The sequence below is a fragment of the Peromyscus leucopus genome, chromosome 4 (genome assembly GCF_004664715.2).
Source record: "Peromyscus leucopus breed LL Stock chromosome 4, UCI_PerLeu_2.1, whole genome shotgun sequence".
NCBI classification, from domain to species: Eukaryota; Metazoa; Chordata; class Mammalia; order Rodentia; family Cricetidae; genus Peromyscus; species Peromyscus leucopus.
The window spans coordinates 122,317,365-122,338,340 of NC_051066.1; the positions used below are offsets into that span (position 1 = coordinate 122,317,365).

A 20,976-nucleotide genomic window follows, 5' to 3' on the forward strand; every position below is an offset into this window, starting at 1 on the left:
AGTTTATTCTCTGCAGGAATAAGAGTTTTCCTTTCACTCCAGGTTCAGACATGTGCCAAATACTGGCTAATGGGGGGCAGTAAAGGACACACAGTTGGCCCTCAGCCTCCTCTCCCTCCTTCTGCCTTGACCCCTGCTCCCTTCCTGAGTCTCCTTCTGTGGTTGCTTCCTATATTTCCAAACATGCCCATTCTGCCTTCCAAGACCTTGTTTGTAAATCTGTGCATAGAGACTAGCCGACCTGTATGTCAGTGTTCACCCTTGCTCTGGCTTTTCCCTTCCACCCAGTGAGTTCTCTCCTTTGCCTGCCTGCAGATATTCTGTTGGTTTTTTGTAAATCCAGCTCAGCTGTCATTTTCTCTGGGAATCCTTCCCTGACTTTTCCTGCCATCCTGGGCCAGCTGACTCCAGGGCTTCCCAGCTGAGTCCAGGACTGCATCCAGGGCATGGGCTGCCTTATCTGCAGACCTCACAGTCCCAGGAGCTAAGTGAACACTTGTTCCTTTAATCCTGTACATTTTCAGTCCACTCGTTACACAGCAGTAGCTTCCCAATACACTCCCCTGCCCACATATACTACATCTTATCTGTTTGCCTATGTCTTCACCTCTTACAGCAAAAACTATGCCTCATTCACACCTCAGCTCTTAGGCCAGTGTTTATTCTCTGCGGATGCTGTAGTTAGCTGGTAGGCTAAGCTTCATGCTAACAGTTTGATGACAAGGTCTGTGAAGAGGTTTTACACATGGCCACATAACCCGTCCACATTGCTTCACATGCACTTACCATTTCCCCAACAAATTAGAATGGCTATGTTGCTAGCTATGACAAAATCAGGCCCCAAATGGAGCCACTTATGTTGAAATTTCAAATTATCAAACTCTAAGACCTAGGTTGCTTGTTTGTAAGTTCCAACTTTCTGAAAAATCAGTTGAGAGATGATAGCTAACTCCCATTAAGATGACAGGATTTTGCCTCCATCCCTATAAAGGTAGTAACTTTAAAAAGACTAATTTCAGGTCCATTCCCAATCACCTGGGAAACGAGAAGGGCTGAGGGTGATGTCAGCAACCACCAGCCAGTGGTTTAGTCAGCCATGCCTACATGATGAACTATCCGTAGAAACCCAAAGCCAAAGGTTTTGGAGCACCTCCCTCTGGAGATGTGGGGAATGTAGCAGATCTGAAGGACATGTGGAAACTTCATGACCCTTGTCGTGCTCCATGTATCTGGCCAAGTCTGAGTTCTATCCTTTTATGGTAAACTCATGACCTGGTAAATAAACTGTTTCTCTTAAGTTCTCTGAGCCACCGTGGAAGGGAATCTCCAGCTTACAGACAGCTGGTCAGAAGCCAGAGGACAAACTAGACTTATTATTTAGCAACTAAAGTGCACCTGGGAGCAGGCCGGGGAGCTGGGCCCAAGAAGAGGGTGTCAGGACCGAACTGAACTTGAAGTCACTCAGCTGATAAGTTTCTTGATATGGTTGAAATTGCATGTGTTTGGAGTCAAGCATTCTGTGTGAGAAAATGGGGATGGAGATGAGGTTTGCTGAGGCAGACTGTTTTTTTTTTTCCTGAATTTAATAAGCTTAATATGGAGTGTAAACAGAAGTTTCTGTCCTGCCAGCAACTCCCAAATACCTGGCAGCCACTTCCCAAATTACCACACAGTGGCTTATATAAATTATAAATGCTTGGTCAGTAGCTCAAGATTATTGCTAAGTAGCTCTTACACTTAAATTAATCCATAATTCTTATCTAGGTTTAGCCACGTGGCTGGGTCCCCTTTCCGAATAAGACATTCTCATCTTGCTTCCTCTGCATCTGGCTCACAACCCTCTGACTCTGCCCTCTCTCTTCCCAGCATTCTTAGTTTGGTCACCTCACCTGTACTTCCTGCCTGGCTACTGGCCAGTCAACATTTTATTAAACCAATTTGAGTGACAAATCTCTACAGTGTACAAGAGGATTATTTCACAGTAGTGGAGAGACAATTTTTCTCTTAGATACCGATACACAAATGTCATCATTTTGTCTTCAATCACTGTTGAAGTTGTTTTCTAACTTCTGAGGTTGCATTCTCATTTGAAATGCTAATATGAGTAGTTGTTTAATAGGCATATAGTTTTGAGAATGATTAGGGAGCCACACAGTCAGCAGGTTTTTGTTTTATGAGAGGTGTTCTCAGGAGCAGGTGAGGTGGCTCTGCAGGTAAAGACACTCGTGGATGAGCCTGACAGCCTGAGTTCAATCCCCAGAACCCACGGGGTAGAACTGACTGCAAATTGTCCTCTGACCTCTACATATGTGCTGTGGCATGTGTGCATTTACACACACACCATACCACACCACACACACAAACACACACACACACACACACATACACACACACACACACACACTTGAATGCACAGAGGAGTGAGTTTAAAAATTATAGTGTTTTGTAAAAATAATAAATTGAGATACATATGGGATATAGCAGTAACACCATAGGTTGTACTTCTGGGATGGTGCAAGTCCAATACTTGGTTTTGTAAGACATTTCCCTGCCATGGATTTACCTTATTGCTGTCTTTTGTAATGTGTTCAATCCAGAGAAGTAATTTCTCTAGTTCGTGGTTGGCAACAGTGATGGTAAGATCAAGAGTTCCCAGTATCAAATACTCCCCAGACAGACTTCTATGGGAGTGTTGTGGAAGCTCAAAGGACACTGCTGCACCCTTGACACTGTTTGTGGCAAGAGAGGGGAAACACAGAGCTGCTCAGGATTATCTTGATGCAGATACTAATATGCTGTACATTGGGGGTTGATGGTTTTGAGCAGTGTCTAGAAGTCAACAGTGAGTCTCCTTTGCAAGTGTTTGTGTGTTGTCCAAAACCTGTCATGTTTTTAACAGCTATATGAGTTACTTGTTCAGGGTGCTATTTAATTTAAAAAAGTGGATTAAGCCCTAATCATATCAAGTCCAAAACATCATCATTTGCAAGATAGAACTTTATTTCATGTACCATTCAGGAAAAAAAAAATGTGGCCAATTAAACTATGACACAACGTCTGAATACAAGTCCAAAACAGCATGTGTATCAGTCGTGCAAGCCATTGCTTGAAATTCCTCTCATATCCTCCTAGAAGGAGGCTATTTATGTTATCTTTAAGTGCATTGTTTTCGGGATGATGGGGAGAATATTCTACAGGAGTCTCAGTAACAAAGTATAACATGGCTTCATCTACTTTTGAGTATCATCTTTTATTTTGCTCCTAAAAACACACTCAGTGGTCACACTGCAAGAAAATGTGGATGACTACCATTCCTCCAAAAAGCAAGATTTGCTTCATTGATAGCAAATCCTGCTGCTCAGGATTCCTTTATGGAAGCACAATAATTGTTGATTTCAATGCCAAATCATGCTATAATCCTTTAGAAAACATTATCAGAAGCAGCTAAGCTCAATATACTGTATAACCAGCACACAACTCTGGTGAAGTGGTAACTGTGAAGTCACCCTTGAACAAATAAAGACTACCATGCCACCATGGCTGCCTGCCTGCTCCACTGATAGTCAGGGTGAGAATAGCTGCAGGGCTGATCTCAGGAATGCCAACCTGGAAAAAACATGTAAACTAGAACTGATGAAACCCCTGAAACCACTCCATTCAACTTACAAAACATAGTTTTCTGACATAAAGTGGCCACAAATCATCCAATCAATAAATGAGCAAATGAATAGAGCAAACAGTTCTTAAAAGCAGAAATGGCCAATAAAAATATGGAAAAAAAAAGTTCAACAGCCTTAGCCATCAGGGTTGAGGAAATTGGCTCAAATCAGTTGCCAAGGCATGCATATAATGTACTTCCTTATGAGCCAACCTGGAGTCTGCCTAAGGGCCTACCAGCAGGCTCTGTCAGAATTCCTGATGCTATGGAGTCTGCCTGAGGGCCTAGCAACAAGCTCTATCAGAGATCCTGATCCTGCCTAGCTAATGAGGGATGACTACACAATGTCACCAGATTGGACACAGCTTGGGTGCTGGGAGGAGGGTATATAAGGCCTTCCCCATTATTGAATAAATGAGTGCGCTGTTTGCCTTCACCTGACTCCCGGTGTCTGTGTCATTGACACCACACTTTCTCATGCCCTCCCCAGAGGGAGTTGTTAGGACCCAGCAAAATCAAACTTCTTTAAAACTTCCTCAGCCCAGTCAGAATGGCTATCATCAAGAAAACAAATGACAGTAAACGCTAATGGGGCTGCAGAGAAAGGAGGACCCTTACTCACTGCTGGGGTTAATGCAAACTGGTTTGGTCACTATGAAAATCAATATGAAGGTTCCTTAAAAATCTGAAAATAGAACTACCATATGATCGAGCTAGGCAATCCTGGGCTTATGTCCAAAGAAATCTATGCCAGCATACTATAGAAATACTTACACATCATATTTACTGTACACTTCACAACAGTCCAAATATGGAGCCAGCCTAGACGCTCATCCACAGATGGAATGGATAAAGAAAACATGGTTTATAAACACACAGAGCTTAACTCAGGTGCAAAGGAGAATTAAATTATGTCATTTGCAGGAAAAAGAATGGAACTGGAGATCTTCATGTTAAACAAAATAAAACAGACCCAACTATCACGTTTTCCTTGTGGAATCTAGATCTGTATGTGATGTATACATAAATAAGATGTGAACATAGAGGATAGACTGTGTAGGGAGGAAGGGGTCTAAATGGAAGGCAGACTAAGTGAGGACAAGGCAGAGGGACAAAAAGATAAATATCACATTCTCTCTCATATAAGGAACCTAGGCTTTTATATATTTAGTGGGGGTCAGCAGGAAGGGGGAACATGAAAGGGTGATGGGGGAGTGAATCTGAGCAATGATACACATGTATTAAAAATGTCACCATCACCTTATTTTGTACACTTAGAAAAATATTTAAAAATAAATGAAATAATGGAGAAGCCTAAAAGAAAGACTGGTTATAAGTCAAGTCTACCAAAAAATGATGATAATGGGCAAGTAGGAAATATGGGTGCAAGAAGGCTGATGCAAGCTGAAGGTAACTCAGTAGAGAAGCTTAAGGGACTTTAGTAAAGACTACAGTTGCCTAGCCACACCCTACCCTCTATGCCCACCCTTTCCCCCACCCTCAATAAAACCATGCAATCATATACAAGGTAATGGTGCTGCCTGGGATGAGAACACAACGTCTGGATCTCCAGCATCCACCTGGACCATACTTACAAATAGAAGTCATGCAATAAGAGAACAAGTTGTACAGATACAATACAGATACAAGTCTGTATCTCTGATCACTTCATGGTGCTACCTCCATAGAGCCCTGGACTGCATCCTCTCTGCTCTTCATAAGTGATAAATTATCTTCCATCCTCTCTAGGCTGTTGGTAGTTAGGTTTGTCATTATGTGATTGGTAGTGTAACTGTAACGGGTACAGAAATCTTTCTTCAGCAAGAATAGCACAAAAGTCCATTGAGCTCCCACTCCTTGCTGGAATAATGTGAAGACTGTAAAGGCAATGTAGGTGTAACAGTTCCTTAAATGAGAAATCATCATGGGTAATGTTACTAATATTTTGCAGAAGCAAAACGAGTGCCAGGTTCCCTTCATGATATTTTTGTTTGTTTGTTTTTTGTTTTTCGAGACAGGTTTCTCTGTGTACCTTTGGAGTCTGTCCTGGAACTCTCTTTGCAGACCAGGCTGGCCACAACTCAGAGAGATCTGCCTGCTTCTGCCTCCCCAGTGCTAGGATCAAAGGTGTGTGCCACCACTGCCCGGCCCCTTCATGAAAACTTAATGAATGTTTCGGATTGAATGTAAATGTCCTTGCCCAGTCTCCTGGGTTTGAACACTTGGCCCTCTGCTGGGAGAGTTGTTGTGGGACCATTTAGGAGGTGTGGGACAGAGCTGGAGGGTATATGCAGGATGAGCTTCCTGGGTTCTAGCTTGGCCAGGTTCTAGCTCAAGCTTTCTTTACAATATAACCAGCTGCCCCAAGCTCCTGCTGCCACACCAGTAAGCTGTTTCCAATGCCATGCCTTTGCTGCCATGATGGACCATATACTCTGCACCCCGAGTCAGCACAAATTCCCCCTCCCTTAGGTGGTCAGGCGTGCAGTGGGCATTTGCTGAGTCTGGTATGGGGGTGGGGAAATGGCAATGAGCAAACCCGGCATTGACTGAGGCCCGCTCTTGGCCTACATGGTAGTTTCACATCTGCTCTTCTGCTGTCAATCAGGAAGTCGGATTGAGAGCATCCCTGAGTCAATGCTGCCCTCGGAAGATATTTTAGTATATGTGCTGCCGAAGCGAGCACTGTCGGAAGATATTAATAGAATAGTCTGCGTTTTTTAAATGAAATCTCCATGCTGCAGAATTCTTTGGAGCCCCACCTCCCTAACCAAGAGAAAAATTAAGAGAATCCTTCATTAAATACGACTCAAAATCACAACATTGTCTCCACAAATTTCCTTATGTTCTACCAGAAAAAGGTGTTGGCATCCATAGCTGCCTTTGAATTTTTAAGAATAATTTCACATGCGCGACTTTGCGAAACCGCCTGTTGTGTCTAAGGAAGGTACTTCAGTTGATGGCTTCTAAGAGGCCACACAGACCACCTTTTGGTTATTTGGTAAAGACTGTAATACTTTGCCCTAAAGAGGCCCCCACTCGTGAACTTTGAACTTTGTAACAGTGACATTTGCAGCACTGTCCATCTGTCATCATTTGTTTTATTCAGTTTGTGAAAACAGAGAATCTCTCAAAGACAAAACCGCAAACTGGGAAGCACCAGAGGGAAAAATTGCATGTGTAAAGCAAAAGCAGTCTTACTAAGGGTTTCAGAAACTTTACTCCTGATGGTGTTGACTATCTGCAGCCTCCATTTTGTGCAGAGACCGAGGTCCCTTTGAAGTCTCAGAAGCTTTCTGTGACAAAAAGCTGCATGCATATGGGCATGAGCTGAAAATTGAGCTTATTGTTTTGCCCTTTAAAAATGGGTTTTTCAGAGATTTGCCTTTCATATGGCAGAGTGGAGAGAGGATGTGCAACTTTACCTTGTGTAACATCTTTGCCTGGAAAGTGCCAAGTGCTCGAAGACTTTCTTTAATGAGTAGTCCACATGTCTGCCTGCTGAGGAAGCAGAGCTGAGTGTCATTTATTTCCATTTCACACCCAAACAAACTAAGGAGAAGAGGCTCAGAATCTCAACCAGGGCCAGGACTAAGAAGAAAAAGAAAAGAAAAGAAAAGAAAAAGAAAGTAAAAAGCCTAAACCCATGCCAGACTGATGGCACCCAGTCTACTCCAGAAGCTGATCATAACTTCCGAAAGAAATGCTTTAGGAAGAACAGCATCCAAGACGTTACCACCTTGTATTTATTATGTGGTGGTGGTTACAGTTATTTTAGCTGCTTTCTAGTTTACTGATTTATTTATAAGGTTAGTAACTTCAGGTTTTGGATCTATTTTTAAAAATAATTTGTTATTAATGTGTGATGGGCGCATGCGTGCTACAATTCGGTGAAGCCAGCCCCCCCTCCCACCTTTATGTGGTTTCTGGGGACTAAACTCAGGTGGTCAGGTGTATGCATCAAGTCCTTTGACTCATGGAGTCCTGGATCTATTTTTAAAATAGATTTTCAGTGATGTTTTGTCATTGTTAGGACTCAATTTAAGAGCAATTAATTAGTTTCCTAACTAACTTAAACAGAACAGCAGATTTCAGGTATGTATTGTCAGGTAAAATTGTGTTTGATCAATACTTTATATACCTAGAAGAGGTAACAAATAGGTAAAACTCAAAATTGTGTATTTAATGTCTCTTGGTATGTGAGTCACAGCACAAACTCAACTGAGAATACACATCAGCATCATTCTATCAGGAAAAAAAAATTAAGCCTAAATATTTCTAAACCTGCCTAGGTTATTTGTTTAGTCCTTGTGGTAACTAGAAAGAGAACTAACCAAAACAATTCTGAACAATTATGTCAAGACTCCTTTAAAGGGGGGCTCCTGAGGGCTAGAGAGGTAACTTAGTTGGTAGAGTGCTTGCCTTGTAAACTAGTCCCTAAGCGCAATCCCCAGAACCTGTGTTTAAAAAGCCAATACTGGGCTGGAGAGCTGGCTCAGCAGTTTAGAGCACGGTTTACTTTTGCGGAGGACCCACGTGAGATTCCTAACACACATATGGTGGTTCACAGCAAACTGTAATACCTATTCTAGGAGATGTGGTGCCCCTTTGTCCTCCACAAGCACCAGGCACACACCTGGTGCACCTACATACATGCAGGCCAAACACTAATACATATTAAGAAAAGAAAGAAAAAAAAGCCAAGCATGCTGTTATGCTATTACGTGGTTATAATCCCAGTACTGGGGAGGCAGAGACTGGTGGATCTGAGGTTCACTGTCAACCAGTCTAACCTACCTGATGAGCTTCAGGCCAATGAGAGAACTTGTCTCAAACAAAACAAAACAAACAATCTCACAAGGTGGATGGAGCAATCAACTAAAAATTCCTCGTGATGACTTATGCTCACAGCTAGTCTTCTACACAAACACTCATAGGAAATGGCAATTCTCTTTCCAATTTCTTATCAGCCCCTCTCAGTTCCTACCTTACCTGGACTGTGTGTGTCCTTGCCCTCCCAAGCCTCCAAGTTAAGCTCAGGAATATCTCAGTTAGGTCTCCCATATTGTAAAACAAATTGCTAAATGGTGTTATTAATAAAAAAAAAACCTGGAGCCATATATTTGGGTGAAAGCTGAAAGATCGGAAAAGCAGAAAGAAGCCAGCCACCTTCTTACCACTTGGCAATCCTCAGCCAAAAGATACCTACTTTCTGTATACCTACGCCTTATGCCTTTCTGTTCTGCATCTCACTTCCTCCCTCTGCCCAGCTACATCACTTCCTGTCTGTCTGTACAGACCTACAGACCTCTATGGTTAGTGCTGGGATTAAAGGTGTGTGTCACCATACCTGGCTCTGTTTCCCAGTATGGCCTTGAACTCACCGAGATCAGTATGGATCTCTGCCTCCCAAATGCTAGGATTAAAGGCGTGTGCTACCATTGCCTGACTTCTATGTTTAATATAGTAGCTGGCTTTTTCTCTGATCCTCAGATAAGCTTTATTAGGGTGCATAATATTTTGGGGGACACAATATATCACCACACCATTTTATCACTTATTTACCTACTTCAGGTAAGTTTATGTTTCAATGTCATTACCAAAGTCAATGTCAATTTTAAAGACCATTTAACTTTAAAAGATTAGTGTATGCATCACGGCCTCTGGCTAGTCCTTCCTGCAGAAGTATATGGTCATGCCAACAGTGGGAACCAGCCTTTTGTCTAAGATTCTAATTCAGTACCATTAGAAGAATAAAGTCAGAGACTTTGTGAGCTGATGCAGAGAGAAGAATCTGATTTTCTATCCATACCATCACTGTGTTATATACATGATGAGTTCATAGTTCCTTTGCTTACTCTTGAAATATTTTTGACTATAAGGCACGTTTAACTTCTGTGTTGAAATATGAGTCAGAGGGTTGGGATGTAGCTGAGTTGGTAGAGTGCTTGCTTCACATACACATAGACTTGAATTAGCTTGAGTACTACATAAAAATGGCTGTGTCGGCCCACACCTGTAATCCCAGCACTTGGGAAGTGCAGACAGGAGAATCAGAAGTTCAAGATCATTCTTGTCTGTCTACATTGTGAATCTGAAGCTAGTCTGGGTTACATGAGACTACATTAAAAATAAAATTGTAGGGGTTGGGGAGATGGCTCAGAGGTTAAGAGCACCGACTGCTCTTCGAGAGGTCCTGAGTTCAATTCCCAGCCCCCACATGGTGGCTCACAACCATCTATAATGAGATCTGGCACCCTCTTCAATATACATAGTAAATAAATAAATCTTTAAAAAAGAAAAAAGAAAAAATTGTAAGGAAAGTCAGTATCAATAGATAACTTTCACTTGAATTTTATTGTTAAGGAAATCAGGCCCCAATAGCACCTCCCACTCATGAGGCTTTTTTTTTTTTTTTTTGGTAGATGCTCAGGGTGGAAAAAAAAAAAAAAAAAAAAAAAAAACACCAGCTGGCACGGCTCAGAGGGGCTTCTCTTTCTGTTTTGTCTGGTTCTTTTGAGAAAGGGTCTTGCTGTGTAGCCCAGACTGGCCTGGAACTCATGATCTTCCTGCCTTAGCCTCCCGGGTACCGGCTGACAGCTGTGCACTGCCTCGTCTGGCCATACCTGTTTTCTTTCCCACGCAAACCTAACAGTTTGAAGAAACATAAAGATTCTCAACAGCAGCCTGCTTTGTGCTCATAGGAAAAACAAGCCCTTTAAAGGCAGAAGCAGCAGGCTTCTCTTGCACTTGTCACTGAGGGAGGCTTGTATACTGGGCAGAAAAAAATCTTGAGACGTTTAGAACTGCATCTCCTAATTTTAAAAAGATAGCTTCTCTGCCCCACCCCCTTCCTTCAGGAGAGTTCATCCTATCTGACAGTGGGTATGTTTTTAATCAAAACCTCGAGACAAAATTGGGTTTACAGGAAGACCGTTGTGGTCCATGCCCATTCTTCTGAGACACTGACTGCCCCTGCTGGGTACTGATCACTAACTCTTGACACCCCAACGCCACTCTGCTCTGTGTATTTAGCAGTTAGAAAGGTGATTTCTGAGGCCTGGTGGCTGTGGGTGTCACCACTATTGTGCAGGAAACAAAAGCCATCCTGCTCATCCGGCCTGCCTTTGTATCTGTGATACTGGAGCCGTTTCATGAATGATGTCTAATTCTTTACCAGGGAATTTCATTACTGCCCATGGTTCAGTAATAGTTTACACTTCCCACGGTGGAAGAGAATATCTGAGCCTGCCTGCTAATGGGAGGAAGCTTGGCTTTTGACATCTGTTAAGATGCTTGCATTTTAAGTCTGTTAATTAGTCCCGCAATGAGATGCCATCATAATAACCTCCATACTTCCTACCTTTTCTACTCTGAACCACCAAATCCGAGCCTGGCTAAGTGGACCTGTAGTCTGCTTGTCTGGAAATTAAGCTGAGTACAGTAGGCCAGGGCATGTGGAACCCTGGAACACCCACACAAACCAGCATGAACTTCATGTTTTATATAACTGATGTTTATTTGAAGAACATGAATTCTCTACATTTCATGTAGAAAATGTATCAAGCTAGGAAGTTTTCAGTTGCATATGAAAGAAACAAAATGGCCTAAATGATTGAGGAAATGCAGTGAGCTCTGTCAATCCCACCTTTCATCTCTTCCTAGACCATGACCTTTGTTGTATGACTTAAGGTCTTCCATTAGAAGTGAGTAACTTGACCCACTGAGTATTGGGCTCCAGCATATGATTTGTTTGGGCTAGAAATAGGAAGCATTGCTGATTTTCACCTGCCCTTCTCACGTGTCTACCATTGCTACTATAGGAATAAGTCCCAATAGTCTCTCATAAGAAGTGGTATGCGTGGGGTGGCCAGAGAATAAGGTAGCCATTCTGGGTTCACATCTGCTTCTTGTGAAGTCATGCAACTCTGGGCTTTACTCTCATTAGGCCAACCTAGATTACATGTTTAATGTGCTAGGCTAAACATTGAATAAGGAGGAGTTTGGATTATGTAACTTATTAGTGAGAGTAGATATGTCTGTCTGTTCATATCTATCTATACCTACCTACCTATCTATCTATCTATCTATCTATCTATCTATCTATCTATCTATCTATCTAATCTATCTATCTATCTATCTTACCATATACATATATATCTAACTATATACATATATATCTATATTTATCTATCTATTTATCTGGCAGCAGGCAGACAGACAGACAGACAAGGCTAATCAGGAATCTACATGATGGAGACAGCTGCAGCTGAATCTGACCTTGATCAATTCACTTCTTGATAACCTGGAATTTTATGAGTGATAACAAGCGACAGTTTTGAGCTAGTGTATTTTGGTTTATTACGAAGCACTATGGTGGTAATGTGTGACTGATACTCATTGCTTATGTCACTGAAGAATCCAAAGGTAACATGGACTTCGAGAAGTGATTGAAAATAATTTCTGTTGTAGTTCTCTGTGATTCTCTTGGAGTTCGAACCCAGGATGCTGTTCTTTATGATGACTTTGCCGTTTCAGGTTTCCCATATACATCTTGGGATATGTAGGAAGCAGGAAGATCTGGACTTCACTCTGATTGGGCCAACGCAGGTCACATGTTTATACTGGGCCAATTGTAGAGCAGGGGTTAAGGTTATGTGATTTGTCCATTAGACCCCTTCTTAAGATGGATGTGGGTCCATTCCCTTCCAGAATCCATGGTATCAATTTAAAGGTGGGTAATGAAACATGCCAAGAGACACTAGCAATATTAACTATGGAGAGTCTAGACACTTCCAACTTTATTTAAAATCCTTTTAAATATTTTTTCTGCCTCCATATTGCTAGGATGACTAGAACTACACAGAGGGTTTATTCTCATCTTGAATGTTACTTGGAGAATGGCAAATCCCATGGTCATGACACTCAAGGCATTGAAGGGTAAATAGGATCACAGTTTAAAGTAGGACTCTCTCATCAGCTTACTGGATTTCCTAAAAGCTTGGGATTTTGAGAAAATGAAAAGTGGATTTCATCTGTTTGGATGTGTGCTTCTGATCCAGAGGATAAGTTGTAGCTGATTTAATGTTGGTCTAGTCATTCCACTGATTCTGGCCCCCATTGTTTATGAGAAGCCAGTGGTAATTGTAATTCTTTAGACACATAGTATTAAGTATCACCAAATCACCCAATAAAAGTGTATGTATTTGAATTAAAATTAGAACCAGTGACTTTCAGTGTGTTGTATTATTTTCTTTCAAGAATTACACCTCCATCTTCCACACACACACTCCCTCTCTGTAAAGCCTTTGTTTGTTATTGTCTAGCCTCATCAGGATAAATCAACCAAGCAACTTATCGGGTCATTTTTTGCAAAGATGAATTTTAAAGGTACCATGGTTATGGTCTGTGCTTCTTAGAATCCTCCCTGGTACTGAGACTCCTGAAAAACTGAATAGTCCTTAGCATTCAACACATTTTCATCATTTGGCAAATGTTTGTCATTCAATAATATTGTCAAGGATCTGCTGACTACAAAGTGCTGGCTGTGTTAAATGATTTGAAAGATATAGAGGTGAATAAATGAAATCCTTGCCTTCAAGTAAAGTAATTTAATTTCACTCAAAATTTTGGACATAAGGAAAGACAGGGGACTACAATTCCCAGGGAATACCTTGGTTGTCTTGTAAGATTATTTACCTTGCTGTTTCTAATCACTAAGAGCTCTGAGTCTTAATGAAGTATTTACCATAAGACAAAACCATGCCGGCGGTAGTGGCGCACACCTTTAATCCCAGCACTCGGGAGGCAGAGATAGGCGGATCTCTGTGAGTTTGAGGCCAGCCTGGGCTACAGAGTGAGTTCCAGGACAGGTACCAAAGCACTACACAAGGAAACCCTGTCTCAAAAAAAAAAAAAAAAAAAAAAAAAAAAGACAAAACCATTCAAATCAAGCATTTTTTTGTGACAGCCTAGATATTAATCAAATTACTATATGTAGGTGTGGTTTTCCTATGCCAGAAATGCCAGAAGCCACTCCCAAATAACCACTTAGTGTAGCAGGAATCTTAAAAGTTCTTATTAATAAAATCAAACCGAGGCGAGTTATTGGGTCCATGCTGGTAGATCAGAGAGACAGAACAAGCACAGCTATCTCACCTTGCGATCCTCAGCTGGTCTTGTCTCTCAGACTGGAGGCTCTGAGTCCTCATCAGAATGGTCTCAGCTGAATTACTGCTCAAAAGCCTGAATGCTTACAGCCAAACTTCTAGTTTTGGTCCTCACGCTTATATATCTTCCTGTTTCTACACCACTCCTGGATTAAAGCTGCTTTCTGGATTAAAGCGTGTGTCACATGCTTGGCTATTTCCAATGTGGCTTGAACTCACAGAGATCCAGAGGATTTCTATCTCTGGAATGCTAGATTAAGGTGTGATGCCATTTTCTAGCTTTGTATTTAGTGCTGTCTGTTCTCTGACCCAGATAATTTATTAGATACACATACACCAACTTAGAACTTAATATTAATTGTAAATGCTTGTAAAGCTCAGGCTTGTTACTGGCTAACTCTTACATTTTCAATTAGCCCATATTTCTGATCTACTCTCTGCCATGTGGCTCATGGCTAGTTATGTCATTTTCTACATATCTTGCTTCCTCTGCATCTGTTGACATGTCCTCTGACTTTACCCTGATTCCTCCCAGCATCCTTAGTTTGGTTGCCCAGCCTATACTATACCAGCTAGTCAGCTTTTTATTTAAAAAATTTGAATGACAAATCATTATAGTGTACAAAAGGATTATGCCACAGCATTTGCCCCTTTTGTCTAATTAAAATGGAAGGTTTTAATTTTAACATAGTATAATTATATACAACAAAAAACAGTTAAGTAAGAATTACAGTTACAATATCCATTCCATTTATATTTGGCAAAATTAGAGAAAATACTCTATTATCTATCTTATCTTTGTGAGTCCAAAGTTTTGTACCTAATTTACCTTTTATCATAACTAAGGAAAACTATAACTATAATGTCTAGTCTTCAACTACATCAAATACCCCAGAGGATATTTACCTGATTAAACAGAAAGTGCAGTGTAAGCCACTTTCAAAACTACAGAAATGACAGAAACAGTTGACTGTCTGGACAGCCACCCAAGGTTCCTCCGTAATGTTGGGGCATCCATCTTTGGCTTATAGGCCTAGAATATCTGACAGACTTTTTTGTGAAGCAAAGAATTTTGAAGGACTGCCCTACTTTGTCTTGGCATAGTTTGGCAGTTGCTTTCTTTGAGTCCTGCTGGTCCAGTTTGTACAGTATACTGTCAGCAATTGAGGCAAAGGCAATTTCTTTGCCCAAATGGCCAGCTTTTGATATAAAGTAAACTCCATATGCAGTTTCTTCAATGCCAATCACCTTCTTTGAAGTAAATTGGTGCTGTCAGGAGCAGACATGTCTCACTGTCATGAAAAGCCTTGGGTTATTAAACATATTAAGTGTCATATTCTGTAGGTCTTTGAAGTCTTTGGAAACCATCTGTCTATCTAAATATGTCTGTGTATGACCTTGAAAACATACCCAATATGATTATAATTTTGACTATTATAGATGATTATTAATCTGTATTTTTAACTATACATTACGTTTTAAATGAGCTGTATAAACACAATACCCTGAACAAGAGTAGAAACATACACACAGTATAACAAAAATAACTTTAAATTTGTATCAAAAACAACCCAAAATCCATGCCAATGTAAAATATTTTGAGATTAATGGTGGTTTTTTGGATTAAGTGAATTCAATGATCTACCCTTTTATCTCATCATTTCTATATTATATCCCCCCTTTTCTTTCAGAAAGAGATCTTTGACTTTGACTTCTTTGTTTAGCCTTTTTTTTTTTTACTATGATGAATAAAAATTTGTAACCAACCCCCTCTTAAATGATAACAAACATCCATAACCAATATTTTGGGAATGTGGGTGTCATTCTCTAGAATACTTCCCATTGTTTGTGGGTTTGTTTGTTACCTTTGAGGGAACCTTCATAAAATTGGTATAATTGCTAGGTCTTATCTGGAGTAGTTTCAGAGGCTGGACCATCTCAGCTAGCAGTCTTGGAAGCTGTTTTCTATATAGAATTTTGAGGAGACTATAACAGAGGCATTTTGAGATGCTAGATCACCTGGGCCACCTGTTTTCTTTGGTGTCTGGTCTCCTTGTTCTGAAAATACATAAACTTTTAAAGGTAATATACATTTTTGTATTAATATGAGTACAGACTGTGTTGTACACAGGTTAGCCAAAGATAATTTTTTGTTTTATATTTGAACAGGTAAAATATACATTAAATGTTTTGTAGTTTTGTAGGTTTATTTCTTTATGTCTGTAGTCAGGATTTCAAGGGGTTTTCCTTGATCAAACCTGATCATCTTTAACCTCAAATGAATCTGCAGCCTTTAATCTTTTGTGGGAACAAAAGCATAACCTCTTCCTCAGAGTAATACATTTTTTCACTTACATTTTGAAGTTAAGACATTTTTTAAATATATAGGTTGGTTTAATTTAGCAGCTTTCATAACCAGTGTGTCTTAGCAGCTATTACTCCTTCCTCAGTTGTCAAAAGATTCAAAGAACACCATAACATAGTATTCAGACTCTGTGTATTTACCATCTTTATGTGGCTTTTTTATTTTATATTACTTTACTCCCTTTTTTTAAAAAAAAGATTTGTTTATTATGTATACAGTGTTCTATCTGCACATATGCTTATAGGCAGAAGAGGGTACCAGATCTCATTATAGATGGTTGTGAGCCACCATGTGGGTGCTGGGAATTGAACTCAGGACCCCTGGAAGAGCAGTCAGTGCTCTTAACCGCTGAGCCACCTCTCCAGCCCACTTTATTCCCTTTTTAAGGACTTTACTATTATTTTAAAACTATATTTTAAAATCTAAGACTGTATGTCCTCTTTCTCTTTGATCTCCCAAGCCTTTATATATATATATTTTTAAATACACTGTAACCCATTTAGAGTTTTTTTTTTTCCATCTGAATCTGTCTTTACTGTATATTTGTAACCTTTTCTATCTGCATGAGCAAAACCCTAACCCCCACATGCAGTGTGCTGGTGGAGCCCATGCTGGCAGCTCAAGCCCACAGGCAGTGGCTGGGAGATGCCTCTCTGTACTGCAGCCCATGTGAGAGACTGCCGGAACCCACCACGCAGCTTAGCCCATGGTGTGCTGGCAGCTGCTGGCGTCTCTATACTGTGGCGGGCATCAGAGACACAAAACTAGGAAGCTGTGTTTGGCTCCGTCCCTATGCATTTTGTGGAACTTTCCCTCAAGCCTTGTCAGGTTGCACATGGAAATTCTGACCCCACATTGGAATGCCCTTTGTAGGCAGAATTTTCCTGTGCCAACAGCCACTCCCAAATAACCACTCAGAAATTTAATATTAATTGTAAAAGCTTGCCGGTTAGTTCAGGCTTGTTACTAGCTTACTCTTACATTTAAGTTAACCCATATTTCTTATCTACTCTCTGCCACATGGCTCATGGCTAGTTACCTCACTTTCTACACATCCTGCTTCTTCTGCATTTGCTGGCATCTCCTCTGAGTCTGCCCTTCTTCATCCCAACATCCTTAGTTTTATCTCACCTATTACTTCTTGCATGGCTACTGGCCAGTTAGCTTTTTATGAAACCCATTCTAGTGACAAATCTTTACAGTGTACAAAAGGATTATTCCACAGCAACTATATTGTTTTATTTTAAAATATTTATTTATTCATTTTTAATTTATGTGTATGTGTGTGCCTGTGTGAGTTTATGTGCACCACATGCATGCAGGTTCCCATGAGACCAGAAGGCATCCAACTCCCTGGTACTGGAGTTAGAGGTGGTTGTGACTCACCAGATGTACTTGCTGTTAACTGAATCTCAGTCCTCTGGAAGAGCAGCAAGTGCTGGATGCCACTGGCCCATTCCTCTAGGATCATATTCATTTCTTAAAAACACCTATGTATCCACTTTCCTGTAGCCCTTACATGGTCATTATTGGGTCTGATTTCCTACAAATGGTTGGTTTAGTAAGGCCTTGTAATTGTTCGTTGGGGGCACTGATTCAGGTACATTTTTCTCAAGTTTTTTTTTTTTTCTCTTTGTTTTATTGCAGCCGAGTTATGCCTTAAACCACACAAACCGGAAACTAACATTAGAACCAAAAGTCACTGTCAATGCCAGAATCGTTGTGGTTGGTGCATCCAGTGTTGGAATTTCATTCCTAGAGACTCTGGTGTTTTGGTGAGTTCTTTCATTCTGTTTAGTCATTTATCTGTTTATGTTTGAGGAATAAAAATTTTTCTTGTACCTTTTATATATTCATTTTTTAATGTATGTGTATATGTGTGCCTGTGTGAGTTTATGTGCACCACATGCATGCAGGTTCCCCTGGAGGCCAGAAGGCATCTGACTCCCTGGAACTGGAGTTAGAGGTTGGGAGCCTCCAGGTATGGATGCTGAGAACTGAACCTCTGTCCTCTGGAAGAGCAACAAGTGCTGTGAACCACTGGGCATTTCTCCAGCACCATATTCATCTTTTAAAAACACCCGTCTATCCACTTTTCTGTGACCCTTGCACAGCCGTTTTGGGGTTTGATTTCCCGCAAAGGGTTGACTTGGTAATGCCTTGTAATTGTGCAAACATGGGGGACTCTCTCCCCACTTGAGAAAACAGACTTTGAGAGTATTTGCCAATCCATTGCACAGCTGTGTGGATTCATGAATCGGTGGAACATTCTAGATGTGGGATGGAATAGGACAAATCAGTAGAACTCATTTGGATCACTGCTATATTCACTTCCATGTGTTACTTGCAACTATTTTTGTGCCTCAGTTCCAAAGTTGAGTATCTCAGCAAAGATTATGAGGCTTAAAATGAATAAAATTGGTACCATATGACCCTTTCGCAAAAGCCTCTGCTGGTCCTGTTCTACATGTGTTTACTTTATCAAGACAATCATAAGAATCACATCTTAGATTCCTAAAGCCCATACCAGGCAGGCAGAATCAGAAGCTCCAAAGTAGGCTGAGGTACGAGCGTGAGGTTCTACAATGTAACTGGTATACCATATACTCATAGTTTATCTAGCCTTGACTAGATCATGCTGGCCTCACATTGATCTGCCTGCCTCTGTCTCTCGAGTGCTGAGAGTAAAGATGTGCACCATCATTCCTAGCAAATTTTTATTACATTTATTTATTGTATGTGTAAAAGCTGGGACATGCCAAGTTACATGTGTGTAGCAGGCTTTCTTTTGGGCCACCAACCAGCTCCCAAATCATGACACAGAGACTTAATATCAGTTATGAATGCTGGACCTTAACTTATGCTTGTCCCACAGCTCTTATAACTCAAATTAACCTGTTTCTCTTCATCTGTGTTTTGCCCTGGGGCTTTTTATCTCCCTTTTATTCTGTATGTCCTATTCCATGGCTGGCTGGCTAGCAGCTGCCTGGCTGGCCCCAGGCATCTCCCTTTTTTCTCCCCCATTCTCTTCTCATTCTCTCCTTTCTTAAGCCTAGATTCCTCCTCCTACTTTATTCTCTCTGCCCACCAGGCACGACTCTCCCTCCCCTGCCTAGCTATTGGAAGTTCAGCTTTTTATTAGAGCAATCAGGTGCCTTAGGCAGGCAAAGCAACACATCTTTACATCATTAAAGAAATGCAACATAAGCAAATGTAACACTTCTTTACATCGTTAAACAAATGCAGCATAAACAAATGCAACATGCCTTTACATAGTTAAAGCAATATTCCACAACATAAACAAATGTAGCACATCTTTACATAGTTAAAGTAATATTCCACAACAGAAGCAAATGTAGCACATCTTTACATAGTTGAAGTAATATTCCACAACACATGTGGGGGGTCAGAGGAGAACTCTGTGGAGTTGGTTCTCTTCTTCTACCATGTAGATCCCAGGGATCTAACTCAGATCATCAGACTTGGGCAGCAAGAGCCCCAGGCCTGGGGCCTAGTTTTGACTGCATCAAAGATAGGTGTTTAGAAATGGCATAGCAGTCAGAATGTCTCTTCCAAACCCATGCCAGACATTAGGACACAATCCTTGGGGGCAAGGCAGGTTTGTGTGGCTTCCCATACTGTCTCTCAACAGCTGTATTTTAGAGCCCATTTCCAGATGGACAGTTCCTAAGGACTTGGGTTTTACCAGTCTCTCCCCATCTACCTGCTCACTGAATCTCCACAACAGAAAAACCCTAGGTTGGAGTCTAAGGACTTGGGCTCCCGCCCTGGCCCTGCCAGTCCTGACTTGGCTTCCTGATTTCTCTCAGACTGGATTTCTTCATCTACTCTTCAAATAACAGCAACAACAAAACAAAAACTTACTTTTTTTTTTTCCATTTTAAATTGACACATAGTATGTGTACGTTTAGTAGATATGGGTGATATTTCAAAACACTGTATAAAATGTAACTAGCACATCTCCAACTTTTATGTTTGGAACAAAGTCCTTTCTACCAGCTAATTTGAAATATCCAATTAGTTGTTGCAACGGTAGTTATCCAACTGTGCTCTAGAACATTTGAAGCTGTATCTCCTACCAACAGCACCCCTGTGCCTCCTTTACTCTTAGAAAGGTATCTTGGGTTTTGTTTGTTTGTTTGTTTGTTTGTTTGGTTGGTTGGTTGGTTGGTTGATTAGGGTTTTTTGTTGTTTTTGTTTTGTTCCATTTTTCTTTCATTGAAAACAGAACTTTTTCATACAATATATTCTGATTACAGTCCCTCCCCCAACTCCTCTGAGATCCTCTCCTTCTTCCCTCCCATCCAAGTCAAACTCTTTTTGTCTCTCATTAGACAACAACCAGGCATCTAAATAATAATAATAAGATAAAACAAAAGCAAAACTTAATAGGACAAAACAAACAAACAAGAAAAGGAACCAAATAAAAAGCACAAGAAACACGTATAGATGTGTGTGCACACACACATTTGTCACAGAGGAATCCCATAATAACACAAAACTGGAAACCATAATATATGCTCAAAGGACCTGTGCATTAGTTCTGTTGTGACTAGAAGGACCTGCTCCCACCTCCCCCCCACCCCCCTGGCTCTTACACTCTTTCCACTTTCTCTTCTGCAGAGTTTCCTGAGCCCTGAGGGGAGGGATTTGATGGTGTCATCCCTGATAGGGCTTAGTATGCCAAGCTGTCTCACTCTCTGCATATTGTCTGGCTGTGGGTCACCGTGTTTGTTCCCATTTTTCTGTGGGAGGAAGCAGCA

The 20,976-nt window shown here is 40.9% G+C and overlaps 1 protein-coding gene across 1 annotated transcript in view; it reads left to right on the plus strand.

The window, feature by feature from the left end:
* The window catches only part of Cfap61 (cilia and flagella associated protein 61), a 297,138-nt gene that overhangs the window by 139,082 nt on the left and 137,080 nt on the right, over positions 1-20,976 (plus strand). Inside the window, 1 exon segment of the mRNA XM_028881858.2 lies at positions 17,840-17,967. Coding sequence (XP_028737691.1) covers positions 17,840-17,967 — 128 coding nt within the window.